This window comes from Equus quagga, chromosome 5 (genome assembly GCF_021613505.1).
Source record: "Equus quagga isolate Etosha38 chromosome 5, UCLA_HA_Equagga_1.0, whole genome shotgun sequence".
Classification (NCBI taxonomy): domain Eukaryota; kingdom Metazoa; phylum Chordata; class Mammalia; order Perissodactyla; family Equidae; genus Equus; species Equus quagga.
Window position 1 is genome coordinate 29,607,996 of NC_060271.1, and position 18,787 is coordinate 29,626,782.

At 46.1% G+C, this 18,787-nt stretch overlaps 2 protein-coding genes across 5 annotated transcripts in view; one reads left to right on the forward strand and one right to left on the reverse strand.

Moving 5' to 3' along the window:
* The window catches only part of AUNIP (aurora kinase A and ninein interacting protein), a 30,597-nt gene extending 28,666 nt beyond the window's left edge, over positions 1-1,931 (forward strand). The window contains 2 exon segments of the mRNA XM_046662342.1: positions 1,862-1,873; positions 1,876-1,931. Of these exon segments, the coding sequence (XP_046518298.1) occupies positions 1,862-1,873; positions 1,876-1,931 (68 nt within the window).
* MTFR1L (mitochondrial fission regulator 1 like) lies at positions 672-17,985 on the reverse strand. 4 transcript variants are annotated; one of them, XM_046662338.1, is made up of 7 exons: positions 17,918-17,985; positions 15,128-15,270; positions 14,532-14,636; positions 6,457-6,566; positions 6,012-6,223; positions 4,441-4,762; positions 672-2,098 (listed from the first exon to the last, which is right to left on the reverse strand). In XM_046662338.1, the coding sequence occupies exons 2-7, from the start codon at positions 15,149-15,151 to the stop codon at positions 1,993-1,995; spliced, it is 879 nt and encodes a 292-aa protein (XP_046518294.1). In that variant the 5' UTR covers positions 15,152-15,270; positions 17,918-17,985; the 3' UTR covers positions 672-1,992. The 4 variants fall into 4 exon arrangements, with proteins under 4 accessions (XP_046518294.1, XP_046518295.1, XP_046518296.1 ...); XM_046662339.1 differs by having other exon boundaries at positions 17,889-17,927; XM_046662340.1 differs by lacking the exon at positions 17,918-17,985 and adding an exon at positions 16,053-17,871 and having other exon boundaries at positions 4,441-4,726.
* Between the last annotated feature and the right edge of the window lie 802 nt (positions 17,986-18,787).

An 18,787-nucleotide genomic window follows, 5' to 3' on the forward strand; every position in this document is an offset into this window, starting at 1 on the left:
AGCCTGTTACTCAGCTTGCACAGAGCCACCTCTTTGCCCTTTCAGATGCCTGACTGGGACATTGCTTCTTACAGATGTGTGTTCTTTTAATCTCTGGCTGTAGTCATACTCACTCAACCTAAGCTTGGGACCGTTATTCCTGACACTTTTTTGTTTTGTTTTTTATAAACTGTTTTGTTTTTTTTTTTAAAGATTTTCTTTTTTTTCCTTTTTCTCCCCAAAGCCCCCCGGTACATAGTTGTATATTCTTCGTTGTGGGCCCTTCTAGTTGTGGCATGTGGGACGCTGCCTCAGCGTGGTTTGATGAGCAGTGCCATGTCCGCGCCCAGGATTCGAACCAACGAAACACTGGGCCGCCTGCAGCGGAGCGCACGAACATAACCACTCGGCCACGGGGACAGCCCCTCCTGACACTGTTTTGAGTGATAAGGCAAAGCTCCCTGACCCAGGTGTACCAGAGCAGGGGGGATAGAGAGATAGCTAGAATGATAGTAGTTTTATTTCTTTTTTGTTATTTTATTTTTGTGGTAACTTTACAGCATTTCTCCCTAAAAAAGCCTGAGCTATATAATAATCTAGATGTGACTGTATCACTCTTCTACTACAAGGTGGGAGAGAACTCCCTTTGTAAAAGCTATGAATCCAAATAAATGACTGTTTACAAAGCTGGCTCTGATGGTAATTAAAACATTACCAATTTTATTTTTGAAACAGCAACTTTTTAATAGTATATGCTCTGTCACTGCCATAGGTCTGATCTGAACAGGAGTCTAATTTGACTTGTGTTCTACCCAAGATGCTATCCACCAGGTGGCAGATTTCCATGTTGCAGGTGTGGTACCTAAAAGGTGTAAACAGTCTCCAGGGGCAAGCTTGCAACTTATAATATGGAACTGCTTTAAGAGCTTAGGGTAGAATCTCTACAGAAAGGGACAAGAGGCTCCTCAGGGAAGTTTTCTATTATTAAAGCAGGACCTTGTAAGGAAAGAGGGGAAGCTAGGAGTCCGTTTACAAAAGTTCACATACCTTAAAAAGGTGATCACAACTCAGAGATGGACACAGCAAATGCACTATCTCTCCAAATCCTTCCTTTAATATTAGATAGTGCTTCAACCCAAACACACACAGGATACATACCATAGAGAAAGGGATCTGAAGGCATCTGAGTCATGCATGGTGTGGCAGGTACAAACCTTGGCCCAATGCAAAGGAGTAGTTAAGGGCCTGGAAGAAGGATGGTACTCTTTCCCCCCTCCATTTCTCTTTCCTACTGGGCTTAAACTAAAGTCCGTGGAAGAGAAAGAGTTTTCAATCAGTAGAACTGATGAGGCCCAAGGCCTTAGAGGGTAGATTTGGTTGTACAGTATTACAAAATATATTTAGGAAAAAAACAGCCCAGGCCTCCCAGCAGCAGCCCAAGTGTTAGCTGGTCCAGTGGCCCAACCTCTACATCTAGGTGTTGGACAGGGATAGGGGAGAGGGTGATTGCTGGGCAATGGTGTCAGTTTATGAGGGAGCAGCATAAGATTTTTCCCTGCCCTGTGAACATGTACATAAACATGTATGGCCCCCTCCCCACAGCCCTGCTCTGCCGCAAGGAAGCTGCTGAGAGTGAGTGACAGCTGGGCACAAAGTGTCTGGTGAGACCAGTTATGGGGCCTAATGCAGTGAAGTCATTCATTCATTTAGGACCTATTTTCACACAAGAGCAAGGAAAAACCAGAAACTTCTATCTCACCCTTTAGACTGACGCATTCCAACCTACATTTTTACCTGTAACAAGTGTCTCAGCTAAAAACAGCCTTAGCTTCTGCTAAGGTTTGAAGTATGGGAAACATATAATCCAGCTCTTCTCTCTCAGTCCAAGCTCTAGCTTTCGGCAAGACCGTTGCAGAAGGTTTCTAATTGAGAGGCAGAAACATCTGCGGTGAGGAAGGCAGCTATTGAAGGAATTCCAGGAGCATGAGACTGAGTTTCCAGAGCTGAGTGCTGTCAGTTTCCTTTTCTACTGATATCTTCTTCCTTCAGAGCAAACTTCCTTCTTAGAACCTCAGAGATAAGGACCGCAGGGTCTTCCTCCTTCAATAAACTCCGATTCCTAGAGATACAATAATAGCTTATATTTATTGAGTATTTACTCTGTCCTGGGCAGTGTTCCCTGTCTTTGAATACAATCTCAATCCTCAGAATCTTATGGGGTAGGTGCTATTACAATCCTCTTTTACAAATGAGGAAACTAAAGCACAGAAAGGTTATATAATTTGCCCAAAGTCACGAATCACTCAGCCAGTAAGTGGTGAATCCAGAGTCTAAAACCAAGCTAGCTGATAGCAGATCTCATTTCTTAACTAGAATGCTTTACTATTTCCTCAAATGGCTATAAGAAATGTGGGCAAAGTAAAGGACCATCAACCAGTGAAGAGTCGGCCTGGAGTGATTAAGCTTCTGCTCCCACATTCTGGTGCTGTCTTTTCCTGGTAGCATATCCCCAGGTCAGTAGTGGAAGTGACCAATGACTCTTGGCTACTCTGACCTTTATTAGTTCTGGTGAAAAGGTGTGCTAAGGATTTCCTACTGCTCTGTCTCCCCATAAGGGGAGCTGTGAGATTTTTTTATAAGAGATCTAGAATTTATAGTAAAATGTCCACATCATAAGGGACCTGTGGGAACAAAAGAAACCCCAGATTGGGGTAGGTTGAAATTACCTGATACATCATAAAATACCTGATACATCATAAAAGACTGTCCTAGATACTTGGAAAATAGTTGCATGAAATTCTAGTGGACTTACATACATATTTACTGGTCATTAGGCTATATATAAGAGCCAAGATTGATTGTTAAACCTTGAAAGCAAAAACAAGAGGAACTGCCTTCAATCTGTCACATTTCTGAACCTTTGCTGACGGGGCTACTTTCCCATTCTTAGTCATCAACCCAGCTCCTTCTATTAACAAGGGAGAAAAGATCAGGACATGAGTAGAAGGAGGGGCTTGGATCTAATATGGTACAAGAAGCAAGTATAAAAGAAAGTTTAAGAGTCAATCTCTAAAACACTGACCAAAGAAAACCGCTCAGGGCAGCCCAAAAGCAGCAGCAGCAGCTGAATTTGGGAATGTGGGAAAGAACTGCCGGTCAGTTTGACCAACCTGGCTAGGGCCAGAGAGGGAGGCTAAAAGTGACTTCCCCTAAGGATCGACTACCAGGAAGAAGTGATAGGGAATCACCTAGCCTTGTCTTGTTGTCAGAGGGAAGTGGGGCCAGAGACACAAAGGGATCCTTGCACTACGTGAGGAAACTTCAACAGGAATTTCATCAGCTCAGTAGAGACCTCACCTTCCAACCCCACAAAAAGCATTTTTATCTGCATTAACAAATACAGCTGCACACCCTGGCCTCTGGCCTTTGGGGGTCTGGATGTCAAACCAATGTTTCAGTGCCCAGGAACCTGCACTTGAACAAGCGCCTCTAGTGCATCCCATGCAGGTGCTCAGACCACACTCAGAGAAACACCTCCTCCTGCGGGAGCTCTAGGGCTTCTCTGCTAGATGAGTTTGTCGACGTAGGTATTTCCCAAATTTCCTCCTGCTTCCATCAGAAACACCTTGAGCTCCACTCCTTGGGGGGGGCTCTGCTTTAGCAAGCTTAAGGTGTATTTTTTTTCCCCTAGATTGGCACCTGAGCTAACATCTGTTGCCAGTCTTCTTTTTTTTCCTTCTCCTCAAAGCCCCCCAGTACATAGGTGTATATTTTAGTTGTAGGTCCTTCTGGTTCTGTTATGTGAGATGCCACCTCAGCAGGGCTTGATGAGTGGTACTAGGTCCATGCCCAGGATCTGAACCAGCGAAACCCTGGGCCGCTGAAGCGGAGCATGCAAACTTAACCACTCGGCCATGGGGTCGGCCCCTTAAGGTGTATTTTTAACAAATCTGAGAAATCTGAAGGGCAGCCAGGTTTAAGAACGACCTATGAATCTCAAAAACCTTGTTCTCAAATCTCTGAATTTGCAAGATTGGTTTGCATAATGGATAACTATATTTTAATGCAGAAACCCCCACTTTATGAAATTCTCCTTCCACCAGAAAAGTCTACCAATTTGAGTATTATGCAACCCCACTTTGATGGGTGGGGCATGGGGACACTGTCACTACCAGCATGAGAACTGAAGTGGTAAGGCCCCACCAGGGGACAGAAGTTGGATTAGATGAGCCTTCTTGTAAAATCTCTACTAGTCTCACATTTGGTTGGGTTAGATCACGCCAACCAAATGTGAAATCTTGCTTTTTCCACAAACTGGGGCCCCAGGCCTTAGCAGGCTTTGTGAATGAAGTAACATTGCTACTACTGAGGACTTACTATCTAAGTCCTTTCTATTAGATCAATGGCCATGGGTGACTTAAACAGTAAATAGATCACTAGAGCTCATTATCAGATACTTACAGATCTTGGCTCTGTTTCATGCGGTGAAAGTCCTTCAGGATCCCCATCATATCTGCAAAGCTGCTGGCCTTGGACAGAGAGACACAGTCATCCTCCTCAGACGAGCTGCAGGTAGCTTTGTGTTCTGGTTTGCAACATTCAGGGCTGGCAGAACAAAGCAGGGGGACTGATGGAAGCTCAGGGACCTCTACCTCGTTCTCCTCAGTGATGTCACTAATGACAAAGGAAGTTGTAGAGTGGAATGAGGATCCAAAACAAGGTAAGGGAGAAGAGACATTTGAACTTCCTGGAGATAAGAAATCTGGCGTTAATGATGCCGAAGCTGAAAGAGAAAACAATAGGCATGGATGGACACTGGGGCTAGAATACAGCAGTAATATCTTCTCCTCACAAGCACTGCCTACAAACATTCATTTCCTGGGCTGATACCATGACATCCTAGGAGAGCTCAGGATGCCATCTAACCCAGTGGAAGGTTCCTCGACTACCCTCCCCTCTCAGGATCTCAAGAAGACGCAGAAGCACTGGGTTCTTCCGGTATTCCAGGAGGGCAAAAAAACTCACCCCATAAAGGCTTTGGCTCCTAAAAGCTCTCATTTTGCAGTGGGCTGTGGAGTTTAGACTGAAGCAACAGTGACAGAACCAAGACCTGAATTTGTCCTTTTCTCTAACTGGACTAGTGCTTCTGACTCTGCTCCTTTGAATGCTATCTGTGACTGGAAGAAGCATTCTGCAGCAAAAATAGAATGGTGACCATCCTCCTAGTTCCCCAAATTTTAATGAAGAGAATTTTCTAAGTTTCTAAGAAACACTGATTTTTCACAAACTACTTCCACTTGTCTCTTAGATGACAAAAAAGTAGGCAATAAACATAAATGGAAAATTCAAGTGCAATTCCTCTATAAAACTGCCATATGACAGAATTAAGTAGGTGAAGCTTTCAAAGAGAACACCATGATTTTCATGCGTTCTACCAACTGATTACGTTTGGAAGCTATGACTTTGAGTTAACGAGGAACAAAAGAATGAGGATGGGAGGAATATGAGGATAAGCCCTGAGTATCTGGGAGAGATCCACCTGTCGGTGTTTCATGCCGCTGGCCAAGGCAGACTCCTATTCATTTCCAGTGGTTCTGCCTTAACTGCAGACAGAAAGGCAGACGGATGGAGAGGTGGTCTCTGGTAGATAGGATAAGGAAGGGGAAGATTGGTGCTTAAAGGGGATAAGTCTCTTAGTGGTAGGAAATGCTTATTTCTCATGTTGAAAAAGAAAGCTGCTTAGGGCTCATGGAAGACTGATCTTAAAGACACTTGGAGGAGGGTGGTGGTTTTTGTGGCCAAGGGAGGAATTATGTGAAGATTTTGTTCTTAACCAAACCTGTCAGCCCAAAATGGCTGATGGAAACTATCCAAGGAATACTACAGGCTAGACAGGCCTCAGGGCAACCCCAGAACCCTGGGCCTGAGTCCACCTGAACCAGGGACCATCATTTCCTTACCCCTATCCTGTCCAAAAGCCAGGGGAAAAGGAATCGCCTGTTATATTCTGGCCCTGGTTTAGGGGCTCCTACCTGCATCACCTGCCACTATTTTAGCAATCTGGCTGCGTAGGTGGCTCAGCTCATCTTGCAGCTCTGTGGTGCGGCTTAGGGCTGGCAAGGCTGGCTTCTTCAAGGCCAGTAGCCTCTCCTCGGACCCACGCAGGTTGGGCACTGAGGCATTGCGCTGCATGACAATCAGAGGGCTGGGCTTCCAGGTGTGCCTCAGGGGGCGCGTATCGCTTCTGGACCCGGGAAAGACAAGTATATCAGTCAGACACAGCTGGCCACTGCACCCCTTCTAAAATTCCTTCATCCACTCCTACAAGAGTAACACAGCCAGGTCCTGCTCCCACTCTGAGCCCACAGCTCTCATTCCTACTGCCCTCAGTCTCTTACAAGCACTCTCCTTGCTGTCTACCATCTCATCTAGGAAGAAGCTTCCCATTCTCCAGCAGACCAGCTGTTGCCTCAGTACCTGACTCGGGCATATGTCTCCTCTTCATCTGCAGCAATCCAGGCGATGTCAGCCAGAGTAGGGACTGGGGGCACATCCCTTAGACACAGGTCAGAGATGTTGGGCAGGGTCTATAGAGAAGCAAAATTCATCAACAAACATTTACTGACATGATGGTGAGATAATGAGAGACTGCAAAATACAAAGGAGGGGCACCTAATCCAGCACTGGGTGTCAGGAAGGCTGGGGGAGAAGAGGGTTCTGAAATGTTTGGAAATAGCTTGAATAAGAGGCCAGAAGCAAGAGAGTTTGTGAGAGCATAATTGAGCATGGCTGGAACAGTGGATGAGGGGGGAATGCAAGAGGTTAGAAAGTGAATTAGGAGCTTTGATTCTAAGACCAATAATGAACCACTGAAGATTTTAAGTAGGGATCCGATTTTAGGTTTTAAAAGATTACTCTGCTGCTGTGTGAAACATGGATGGGAGGTTGAAGAGACCAATTATGAGGCTGTTATATCCTCCAAGCACAACATGGTGGCCTAGAGCAGGGATGGGCCTGTTTTTATACATAAAGTTTTACTGGGAAACAGTTACACCCATTCATTTATGTATTGTCTGTGGTTGCTTTTAAGCTACAATTGCAGAAGTGAGTAGTTGTCATAGAGACTGTTATAGTCCACAGCCTACAATATTTACTATCTGGCCCTTTAAAGAAAAAGTTTGCTGACCCCTGGCTAGAGCAAAGGGGTCTTCAGTGGGACTGGCTAGAGTTACCTTTTAACAGAGATGGCCACTGTCTAAGAGTGTCTTGCCCTCTGGTTGTGAGAATACAGGTGCGAGGACATCAACAATCCGTTACATCAACAGGCAGTTTCTCCTGGCTAGCTCTTTACAACACCTTTGTAGCTAATTGGGATCTAACAGCAAACTTGATAATTTGAATATTTTAGATGTAAATAAAAAGACATGATTAATTATACAAAAGGAATTATAGTAGAATTCCTTAAAATAGCCCCTCAACCCAAATAAACAACAACCAGGGAACAGGGAGGCTTAGTGACACTTGTTAAATGAAAAATCAGGAGAATTCAATCATATGCTGACCATGATTAGAACAAAGCAAAAAACATGCATCTAGTAAAACATGGAAAAGAACTTCAACAAAGAATTGGAAAATATAAAGAACCAACCAGAACTGAATATAATAATGGAAATGAAAAATTCACTAGAGGGAATCAACAGCAGAGACACAAAACAGCAGATGACACAAAAGAAAGGATCAGAGATCTAGATGATAGAGGAAATCACCCAAGCTGAACAGAAAAAACAATTAAAAATAATGAGGACAGTCTAAGGGCCCTCTGGGACAACATCAAGCATACTAACATCCGTATTATAGGTGTCCCAGAAAGGGAAGAGAGAGACAAGGAGGCAGAGAACCTATCTGAAGAAATAACAGCTGAAAACTCTCCTAACCTGAGGAAGGAAACAGACATCCAGGTACAGGAAGCAAAGAGCACACCAAACAAGATGATTCCAGAGAGGCCCACACTAAGACACATTATAATTAAAATGTCAAGAATTAAATAAGGAGAGAATCCTAAATCTGTGAGAGAAAGGCAACAAGTGACTTTGTAGGAAGCCCCATAAGGCTATAAGCTGACTTCTCAGCAGAAATCTTACAAGCTAGAAGGGAGTGGCATGATATATTCAAAGTGCTGAAAGGAAAAATCCTACCGCCAAGAATCCCCTACTCGGCAAGCTTATCATTCAGAATGGAAGGAAAGAAAATTTTCCAGACAAACAAAAACTACAGGAGTTTATTGCCACTAAACAGGCCTTACAAGAAATGTTAAAGGGACTTATTTAAGTAGAAAAGAGAAGACCACAAATAGGAATAAGAAAATTATCAAAGAAAAAAAAAATCACTGGTAAAGGCAAATATACAGTAAAGGTAATGAATGAGCCACCTATAGGTATGAAGCTAGTATGAAGGTCAAAAGACAAAAGTACTAAAAATATCTATCTCCATGATAAGAGCTTAAAGGGATATATACACACAAAGAGGTTAAATATGATATCAAAAACATAAAATGTGGAGAGAGGGGAGTAAAAGTGTAGGGCTTTTAGTAAGCGGTCAAACTGAAGAGACCATCAACACAGATTGCTGTTTATATAGGTTATTATATATGAACCTCATGGTAATTATAAACCAGAAACCTATAGTAAATACACAAAAAATAAAGAGAAAGGAACCCAAACATAATACTAAAGAAAGCCATCAAACCACAAGGGAAGTGAGCAAGAGAAAAAGAAAGGAACATAGAAGAACTACTAAAACAACCAAAAAAAAGTAAGATGGCATTAGGTACACACTTATCAAAAGCCATTTTAAATGTCAGTGAACTAAATGCTCCAATCAAAAGACATCATGTGGCTGAATGGATGAAAAAACAAGACCCATATATAAGCTGCATACAAGCGACACACTTTGGACCTAAAAACACCAACTGGAAGTGAAGGGATAGAAAAAGATACTCCATGCAAATAGAAATGAAAAGAAAGCTGGGGTAGCAATACTTAGACAAAATAGACTTTAAAACAAAAACTGTAACAAGAGACAAAGAAGGCCACATAATGATAAAGGGAACAATCCAACAGGAGGACATAACATTTGTAAATATCTACGCACCCAATATAAGAACACCTAAATATATAAAGTAATTATTAACAGACATAACAGGAGAAATTGACAATAACACAACAATAGTAGAGGACTTTAACACTCCACTTACGTCAGTGGATGGATCATCCAAACAGAAGATCAATAAGGAAACACTGGCCTAACGTGACACGTTTGACCGGTGGACTTAGTAAATACATACAGAACATTCCATCCAAAACCTGCAGAATACACATTCTTTTCAAATACACGTGGAACATTCTCCAGGACAGATCACATATTAGACCACAAAACAAGTCTCAATAAATTTAAGAAGACTGAAATAATACCAAGCATCTTTTCTGACCACAATGGTATGAAACTAGAAAATCAAGTACAAGAAGAAAACCAGAAAAGCCACAAATATGTGGAGATTAAACAAAATGCTACTTAACAACTACTGGATCAATGAAGAAATCAAAGGAGAAATAAACCATACCTGGAGACAAATGAAAATGAAAATATGACATACCAAAATTTATGGGACATTGCAAAAGTGGTATTAAGAGAGAAGTTTATAGCAATACAGGCCTACCTGAAGAAACAAAAAAAACCTAAATAATCTAACAGTACACCTAAAGGAACTAGAAAAAGAACAAAGCCAAAAATCAGTAGAAGGAAGGAAATAATAAAAATCAGACCAGAAATAAATCAAATAGACTTAAAAAGAAAAAGAAAAATCACTGACACAAAGAGCTGGTTCTTTGAAAGTACAAACAAAATTTGACAAACCTTTAGCTAGACTCACCAAGAAAAAAAGCGAGAAGGCTCACATAAAACCAGAAATGAAAGAGGAGAAATTACAATGGACACCACAGAAATACAAAGGATTGTAAGAGAATACTATGAAAAGTTATATGCCAACAAATTGGATAATCTAGATAAAATGGACAAATTCTTAGAATCATACAACTTTCAAAAACGAAATCACGAAGAAACAGAGGGGGCCAGCCCTGTGGCCAAGTAGTTGTGTTTGCACGCTCCGCTTCAGTGGCCCAGGGTTTCACCGGTTTGGATCTTGGGCATGGACCTAGCACTGCTCATCAAGACATGCTGAGGTGGTGTCCCACATAGTAGAACTGGAAGGACCTGCAACTAGAATATACAACTATGTACTGGGGGGCTTTGGGGAGAAGGAAAAAAAAAAGATGATGATTGGCAACAGGTGTTAGCTCAGGTGCTAATCTAAAATAAATAAATAAAACCTGAAAATTACCCCTTAAAGAACAGGAATAAGACAAGGATGCCCACTTTCACCACTCTTATTTAACAGTATTGGATCATAATCCTAGCCAGAGCAATCGGGCAAGAGAAAGAAATAAAAATGATCCAAATTGGAAAGAAGTAAAACTGTCACTATTTGCAGATGACATGATTTTATATATAGAAAACCCTAAAGAATCCACCAAAACTATTAGAAATAATAAATGAATACAAGACACAAAATCAACAGAAAATGAGCTGCATTTCTATATACTAACAAGGAAATAGCAGAAAGAGAAATTAAGACTACAATCCCATTTATAATCACAACAAAAAGAATAAAATACCTAGGAATAATTTATTTTATTTTATTTTGGTGAGGAAGATTGGCCCTGAGCTAACATCTGTGCCAATCTTCCTCTATTTTCTATGTAGGACGCTGCCACAGCATGGCTTGATGAGTGGTGTGTAGGTCCACACCCGGGATCTGAATCTGCGAACCCTGGGCCACCAAAGTGGAGCACACGAACTTAACCACTACACCACCAGGCTGGCACCCAGGAATAAATTAAGGAGGTGAAAGACTTGTACACTGAAAACTATAAAATATGTTGAGAGAAATCAAAGACACAAAGAAATGGAAAGGATTCTATACTCATGGATTGGAAGAATTAGCATAGTAAAAATGTCCATATTTCCTAAAGAAATCTACAGATTCAATGCAATCCCTATCAAAGTCCCAATGACGTTTCTCATAGATATAGAAAAAAGAATTCTGAAATTTATATGGAACAACAAAAGACTCGAAAAGCCAAAGGAATCCTGAGAAAAAAGAACAAAGGTGGAGGTGTCACACTCCCTGATTTCAAAATATACTACAGAGCTATAGCAATCAAAACAGCATGGTACTGACACAAAAACAGACACATGGGCTGGCCCCGTGGCCGAGTGGTTAAGTTCGCACGCTCCGCTGCAGGCGGCCCAGTGTTTCGTTGCTTCAAATCCTGGGCGCGGACATGGCACTGCTCATCAAACCACGCTGAGGCAGCGTCCCACATGCCACAACTAGAAGGACCCACAATGAAGAATATACAACTGTGTTCCGGGGGGGCCTTGGGGAGAAAAAGGAAAAAAATTAAAAAAAAAACAGACACACGGATCAGTGGAACAGAATCAAGACCCGAGAAATAAACCCACACATCGATGGACAGCTAATTTTTGACAAGGGAGCCAAGAACATACAATGGAGAAAGGAAAGTCACTTCAATAAATGGTGCTGGGAAAACTGGACAGCCACTTAGAAAAGAATGAAAGCACACTATTATCTTACACCATAAACAAAAATTAACTCAAAATGGATTAGAGACTTGAATGTAAGACCTGAAACCATGAAACTTCTAGAAGAAAACATAGGCAGTACACTCTTTGACCAATGTCTTAGCAGCATATTTTCAAGTACCATGTCTGACCAGGCAAGGGAAACAATAGAAAAAAACAAACAAATGGGATTACATCAAACTAAAAAGCTTCTCCACAGCAAAGGAAACCATCAACAAAACAAAAAGACAACAATTGGGAGAAGATATTTGAAAATCATGTATCTGATAAGGGGTTAATATCCAAAATATATAAAGCACTCATACAACTCAACCACAAAAAAACCAAACAACCCAATTAAAAAATGGGCAAAGGATCTGAACATCTTTTCAAACAAGATATACACATGGCCAAAAGGCACATGAAAAGATGTTCAACATCACTAATTATTAGGGAAATGCAAATCAAAACTACAGTGAGATATCACCTCATGGGCATCAGAATGGCTATAATTAACAAGACAAGAAATAAGTGTTGGAGAGGATGTGGAGAAAAGGAAACCCCTGTACACTGCTGGTGAGAGTGCAAACTGGTGCAGCCACTATGGAAAACAGTATGGAAGTTCCTCAAAAAATTAAGAATAGAACTACCACAGGACCCAGCTACCACTTCTGGGTATTTATCCGAAGAACATAAAAACACTAATTTGAAAAGATATATGCACCCCTATATTCATGGCAGCTTTATTCACAATAGCCTAGACTTGGCAGCAACATAAGTGCCCATCAACTGATGATTGGATAAAGAAGATGTGGTATATATACACAATGGAATACTACTTGGCCATAAAAAATGATGAAATCTTGCCAGTTGTGATAACATGGATGGACCTTGAGGGTATTATGCTACGTGAAGTAAGTCAGAGAATTTCAAATACTATTATGTCTTGACTCATAAGTGGAAGATAAAAACAACAACAAACACATAGAAACAGAGATTAGTTTGGTGGTTACCAGAGGGGAATGGGGAAGGGAGGAGGGAGAAAAAATTAATAGGGTGCATGTGTAGGTTGACAGATTGTAATCAGTCTTTGGGTGGTAAACATAAAAAAAAAAGAACTACACCAAAACATTAATAGTTATTTGTGTCAAGACTACATGGATTATAGGTAATTTATTTTCCTTTCTCCTTTTTATTTTCCATAATTTAATATTTTTATATGGGTAATTTAAAAAATAAAACAAATCAGCAAGATTCCCTTAAATAATATTTAAGGTAAAGGTAATTACAACAGAAATCCACGGATAATTTCTCAAAAACTCTCCTATACATGAGTTAAGTCCAGATGTTTCTGCTACAAATTGTTTGGTAGGTGGATCAGGAGTTTATGGCTCTTGCTTTTAGACAGGGAACCTGGGTCTTACAGGACTGAAGTGATATTCCAAGGTTACAGAGACGAGGACTCCACTGACCCAGGAGCTATTGCTAAGATGGGTCATTTATGGGGGGCCTCCAGCTGCTCTCCCTCATTAGCTGGAATACTCCTCTGCTATTGGCAATTAAATGAGTTAACATATATAAAGTACTTCGCACAGTGCCTGGCACATAGTATGCATTCAGTAAATGGTAGCTAGTATTACTAACACTACTCACGCCTACTCCTGCTCTGTGGGTGCCTATGGTCTTGATCATCTCTGCCCAGCAGTATCTGGCCAAAGGAATGGAGAGGTTATAGCCACGTGTTGGGGCAACCTCCACTGAGTCTCTCACACTCCTTAGCTGTGTTCCCCTTTGTTGCTGATGCTTGAGGCAGCTAGGGCCACGTCCTGCCCCAGCCCTGTGGGCAATTCTTGATAATTAGCAGTCTGGCTCATGGGGCAGCCCCCTCACCCCATCCTACACACTTCCAACCCTATTCCTGACTCTCATACCAACTCTGACACCACTTCTGACTCCAGATCCAGCTCCTACACAGACTCTGCAGCGCAGCACCTGATATACAAGCTCAGCTTCCTCATTTCTGTATCCATCTGGGCCCCCATCTTTTCAGGCATATATTTCTATCTCCTGTGTGTAGGCAGAAAGCTTAAGTATTTCTTTTGTGTCCCAGCTCCTCAAATGCACACACGTTAAGCATCTAGCCTGGAGCTGGTGCTTAATCATTAGTTCTCAGAGGGAGGCAGCTGGGACTAATAAATGCTACTTAGCTTTCCACTGCAGGAGGAGGTTTCAGAGACATGGGCCAGGCAAGAATCTCTGCTGCAGAGTGGGCGCTAAAGGCACCCTAGACACAGAGGTAGCCCAGTAAAGGAGTGACCAGACTTGGCCAGAAAGAAGAGGATGGGGAGTAATGGTCTCAGGGAAACACTAAAAATAGGTGGCTAAGTAGCCAAGTCTTAGGGCTGGTGGAGAAAAGCAGAGTTCACCTCAGAGTCGCACACAGCACTCAGTCTCCCGCGGGGGACCTGCCAGGGTTGCAGGCAAACCCTCAGAGCAGAGACATGGCGAGTCTGGAGATGTGGCTCAGCAAGGGCCTTCAGCCCGCACTGATAAACGGTATTGCTGGAACCTGATGCAATCTGAGTCGCTTAGCAGAGGCATCAAAGATGCAAGGTTATTAATTTATGAGCAAGTTGGAAGCCTGACTGTTGTGGTCACAGGTTTGTGTACAATCAGGAACTCACAGTGACCAGGGTCCATTATAAGCACTTAATAAATATTTCTTGACAAAATGAAAAAGTGACCAGGAAAGCAACTTGCCTGGCAACACTAAGGAGTCTGGGGTACAGAAGCAGCACCATCCTCCCCTACTCTCTGGGTCTCTACTCTCCCTGCCCTTCCAGCGCACTCACCTCAAAGGACGCCCGGGGACATGGCTTCAGGGGCAGGTTGGTCCCGATTCTTCTCACTACACTGCGAGCAGCCCCATGCGGCTTGTTTTGCCAGATTGGGATGGTCTAGAGCAGAGACAGGGACAGCCACAACCTCAGAGATGAATCCAACTACTGTCCCCGTCCTAGTCCCTTTAGCAGGGAGACTGAATTCCCCAATCCCAGGGACAGGGCACCCTGGGTAAGTCAAGTCTCAATTATGAGTGAGGGCAGGTTCCCCAGTCACCAGCCTTCACCTTGGCCAGCCACCTCAGGGTACACTTGCTGCCACCAAGGCGCAGTCAAGGTTGGGAGGGTCCAGTGAAGGGGATAGTTCGGTGTAGGGATCATCCAGGCTTCCCTCCCTTCCCTCTGCACAGAAAGGCAGAAACACGCCGACTCCTTAACGTCGCCAAGATCATAGCTGGTTCTGCCTGTGGGGAGTGGGTGCAAGGGTGGCCTCCCTCCAATTCCAGGCCTCCAGGGGAAAGGAAGAATTAACTAGAGGGTCTCCGAACTGCAGCAGACCCAGTGCTCAGCCTTCCCCACCACACCCCTGCCCTGGGAATGTCCCTTACCACATTGGCTTCCATTTCCGACATTTCAACCGGCTCCTGAACTTGAAGGACCAAGCAGCCACAGGGCAACTCTGGGGGCTCGGGGAGGTGGGAGGCGTGACTCCTTCATATCAGGCCATCTTAGGGAACACCAGACTTCTCTTCTGTGAAACAACCCCCACAATGGGGACTCAATGGCCACCACACAAGCCCCACGAAACCAGGCCCTGCAGAGCCATGACCAACACCAAGGTTTCTCTGACACTTCACAGGGGAGAAAACCAGCCCCAGAGGCTGCCCTCACTCAACAATGGTTTCTCCAAATCTAGACCCTTAAAGGTTCTGTTCCAGACTTGCTACATGAGCTTGGCCAACTGGGGGGAGCCTTCCTGGGCCCTTAGGCTTCCTGAGGCAAAACTTCCAAACATGTAAACAGAACCCTCTGGTAGTTAGAAAGCTCATGGGAAAGCCAAAGTATAGGTACCATCCAAGCCCAGCACTCATCCTTGAAGATGAGATGTAAAAGCCCAGCGCGTGCCTCTCGGCCTGGCACTCCGGGGCCCCCGCAAGGCAGAGGTAAAGCAGACAACGGGAGAATGAACGGCCAGCTCCAGCCAGTCTCAGTCTACTAGGCTCAGGGAAGAGAGCCAAAAATTATCCTGGCTCGGCCACCTACTGGCTCTCTAGCCCTAGACAAATCACTCAACCTTTCTGAATGTTGGTTTCTCCATCTGTAAAAAGAGGACAAGAAGAGCCGCCACTCTAGGTTACCTTACAGATCAATCAGTGAAACGGGATTTTAAAGTGCTTAATGAACTGTTAAAACATGATACAGATGGGTGAAGTCACTCCTGACTAGATTCTTCACAGCTGCCCTTGCATGGTGAGCAGATGTAGTCAATGAGCTCGTTCGTTCCCTCGTTCATCAAAAACCAACAATACCCACCCTGTGCCATGCCCTGTGCTGGGCACTGTAGGGGCTGTGGAAGGAGTAAGACACAGCCATGCTCTCAAGGAACTCACGGTCTAGGAGAGAGGACAGGAATACATAATTCCAGGAGAGGCTGAGTATCACTGCTTAAGAAGGGCACCCCAGGCAAGTAGCCAGTTCAGCGCCCTGGTCCCAGAGCCCCATGATGAGCTCACAGGAGGTAGGAAGGGAAGAAAAACAGCAACAGCACAGGTCCAGGGCAGGAAGGTGAGAGAGATGTAAAGAGCAGAGTGGACATGGCGTAAAGGTAAACTGGGGCTTAAGTCACGAGCGCTGGGAAGGCCCGGGTGAGAAGTGGCTGGGCAGTCAACGGGCAGGCTCCGAACAGGGGACGACGGACTGGACTGACCAGAGCAGCTCTTTCTGGAAACCTCCCTTGTAGGGTGTCTCTTTCACCTCTGGGAGGGGTCCCTTTGTGATACCTATGAGGAAAGGAAGCTGGAGAGAGGAGGGGACGCATCTGAGGTCACTCAGTGGTCATGCCAGCAAAAGCACCCTGAGTCTGGTTCAGATCCTGCCGCCTCCTGCACGGGCCCAACTTCTCAGCACAGTTCAGCCTTTCATCAGAGTCCCCGTGTGCAGGCTCTGTGCCGAACGTCAGCGCCTCCACAGGCTCCACCTAACAGCGCCCCCCTGGTTTCTCGTTGGTCACTGCAGCCATATCCTCTCCAAACTTGCCTCCAAAGACTCAGCCGGGCCTCTAACTCTCACAACAGCCTGAGGAATCTTTCTAGAACACACTGCTAGTCACACCATTCCTAGGTTTGAAACAGGATAAAACCTAGCCTCCTCAGCACAGCCTGCAGGGCCCTCCACGGTCAGGCCCAGCCTCACCAGGCGCACTCTCTCCGGGTCTGGACCAAACCCAGCACGGCCCCCCGCCCACACCGGGCCCTGCACTCTGCGCAGCCCCCACACCAGCTCAGGGCCTGCCCACACCGTTCCTCTGCTTGATCACCACCAGCACCCTCTTCACCGAGCTCCTTCCCAGTCATTCTCGGGAACTCAGCTCAAGCATCGCCTCCCCTCCCTGACAGTCACGTCCTTTACTGCCACCCCGCAGCACCCCGCACTTCCTCGGGAGTTCTCACGATGCTAACTGGGGAACTGTCATGTGCTGTTTGTCCAAGGGCAGGGACTCCCCAGGCACAGCACTGCCCGCCTGGTACATGGCAGGCGCTTAAACGACGGTTCAGTTAAGACACGAACGAACGGGAACAGCGACGCAGCCTTCAAGCCCCCGCCCGGGCTGTCACTGGCTGAAGATGCCCTCGCTCGCCGGCAGCGCGGGCTAGGCTTCCCGCCGCCGCTCTCCCGCAGCCCCTCTCCAGGCCGCCGTCCCGATCGCTGACCCGGGCGCTCCTCCGGAGCGGGGCCGCTCTCATCCCCGGGCCGGCGCCCCGCGGAACTTCGCCGAGCGGACAGCCCGCGCGGGCCGGGTCGGGGCCGCGCCTCCCCTCCCCCGCACAGCCGGCCGCAGGCCAAGGTCGGCCAAGTGCTCGCCGCTGGCCCAGGCGGAGCGAGGCGGCGGCCCGGGCCGTCGAGGAGCGCGGCCGAGAGGAGAAGCCTCTAGCGGAGCGAGGCCCCCGAAGCTGGGGGACTCGGGCGAGTAACTACCCCTTGGGGACTCAGTCCCCCCTCTGCCAAACGAGGCAGACAACACCGGCTCCCGCGAGAACTAGCGCGGGAACAGGAGCCGCGGGCTTCGCACAGCGCCCAGCACTAGGCCGCGTCGACTGCCGGCCCAAAGCCGCGCTCCCGCCTGCAGGCGACCTTCTGACCTAGTCTCACCTCAGACTCCTGCCCCGGGACTCACTCACCTCACGGCCCCTCCTACCACAGCGGGCCGCCCCGCCCCAACCGCCCTCACTTCCGCTGACCTGCCCCCCGGAAGCGATCCTTTGCAGCTGCGCACCGAGCCGGGCCCCGGCGCCCTCGGAAGGCGGGCTCCGATCGGGCAGCTGTAGCGCGGCTCCTGCGGGGGCGGGGCGGCCGCACGTGCCGTTCGCGAGGGAGGGACACGCCCATCCCGCGAGGCCACGCCCCCGCCGGTCGAGCCCTTGGGAAAAGTTGTCTGCGCTTGGGGATTCCGGAGGCCTGATTGGCTGCATACCCCGCGGGTCTCCGCCTTTGCTGTTCTCCACGTCTTGTCCCGATCCAGCCTTGGAAGCCTAGGTCTCACTGTGTCACTACTCGCCCCTCAAATTGTGCGGTGTCTGCTGTCCCCACCCCTACCGCAAAGTTGAGAATCCTCACCCTGGCGTTCCAGGCCTACCGGACCTAGCGCTTGCCTTGTCTCACCTCGCCCTGGTCCCCTTCACAAGTTCCTGCTTCCCATCCAAGACCCCCTACGGTCGTCTCCAGCAACAATGGGCCTCTTTGACTCCTGTCCTCCAGCGCTTTGTAGCTTTCTTCCATTTTAGCCTTTATGTATCTCTCTCTTTCACACAAACACACACGGTATATTCAGTAAGTTGGTTAATCAGATGGGTAGATGGATGGGCAAGACCCCAGAGTAATTCCTTCCAGGCTTACTCACCCATTCCCTCTTTGCGCTCGAACTCTCTCAGTCCTGGTCTCCGTAGCATCCAGGCCTGGGTCACGTGCCCTCCTCCGACCTCAGCACGTGGCTGGGCCTGGCTCCCGGGCTGCAGTTCTTTGCTCTCAAAGCCTGCAAGTCCTATCTGCCA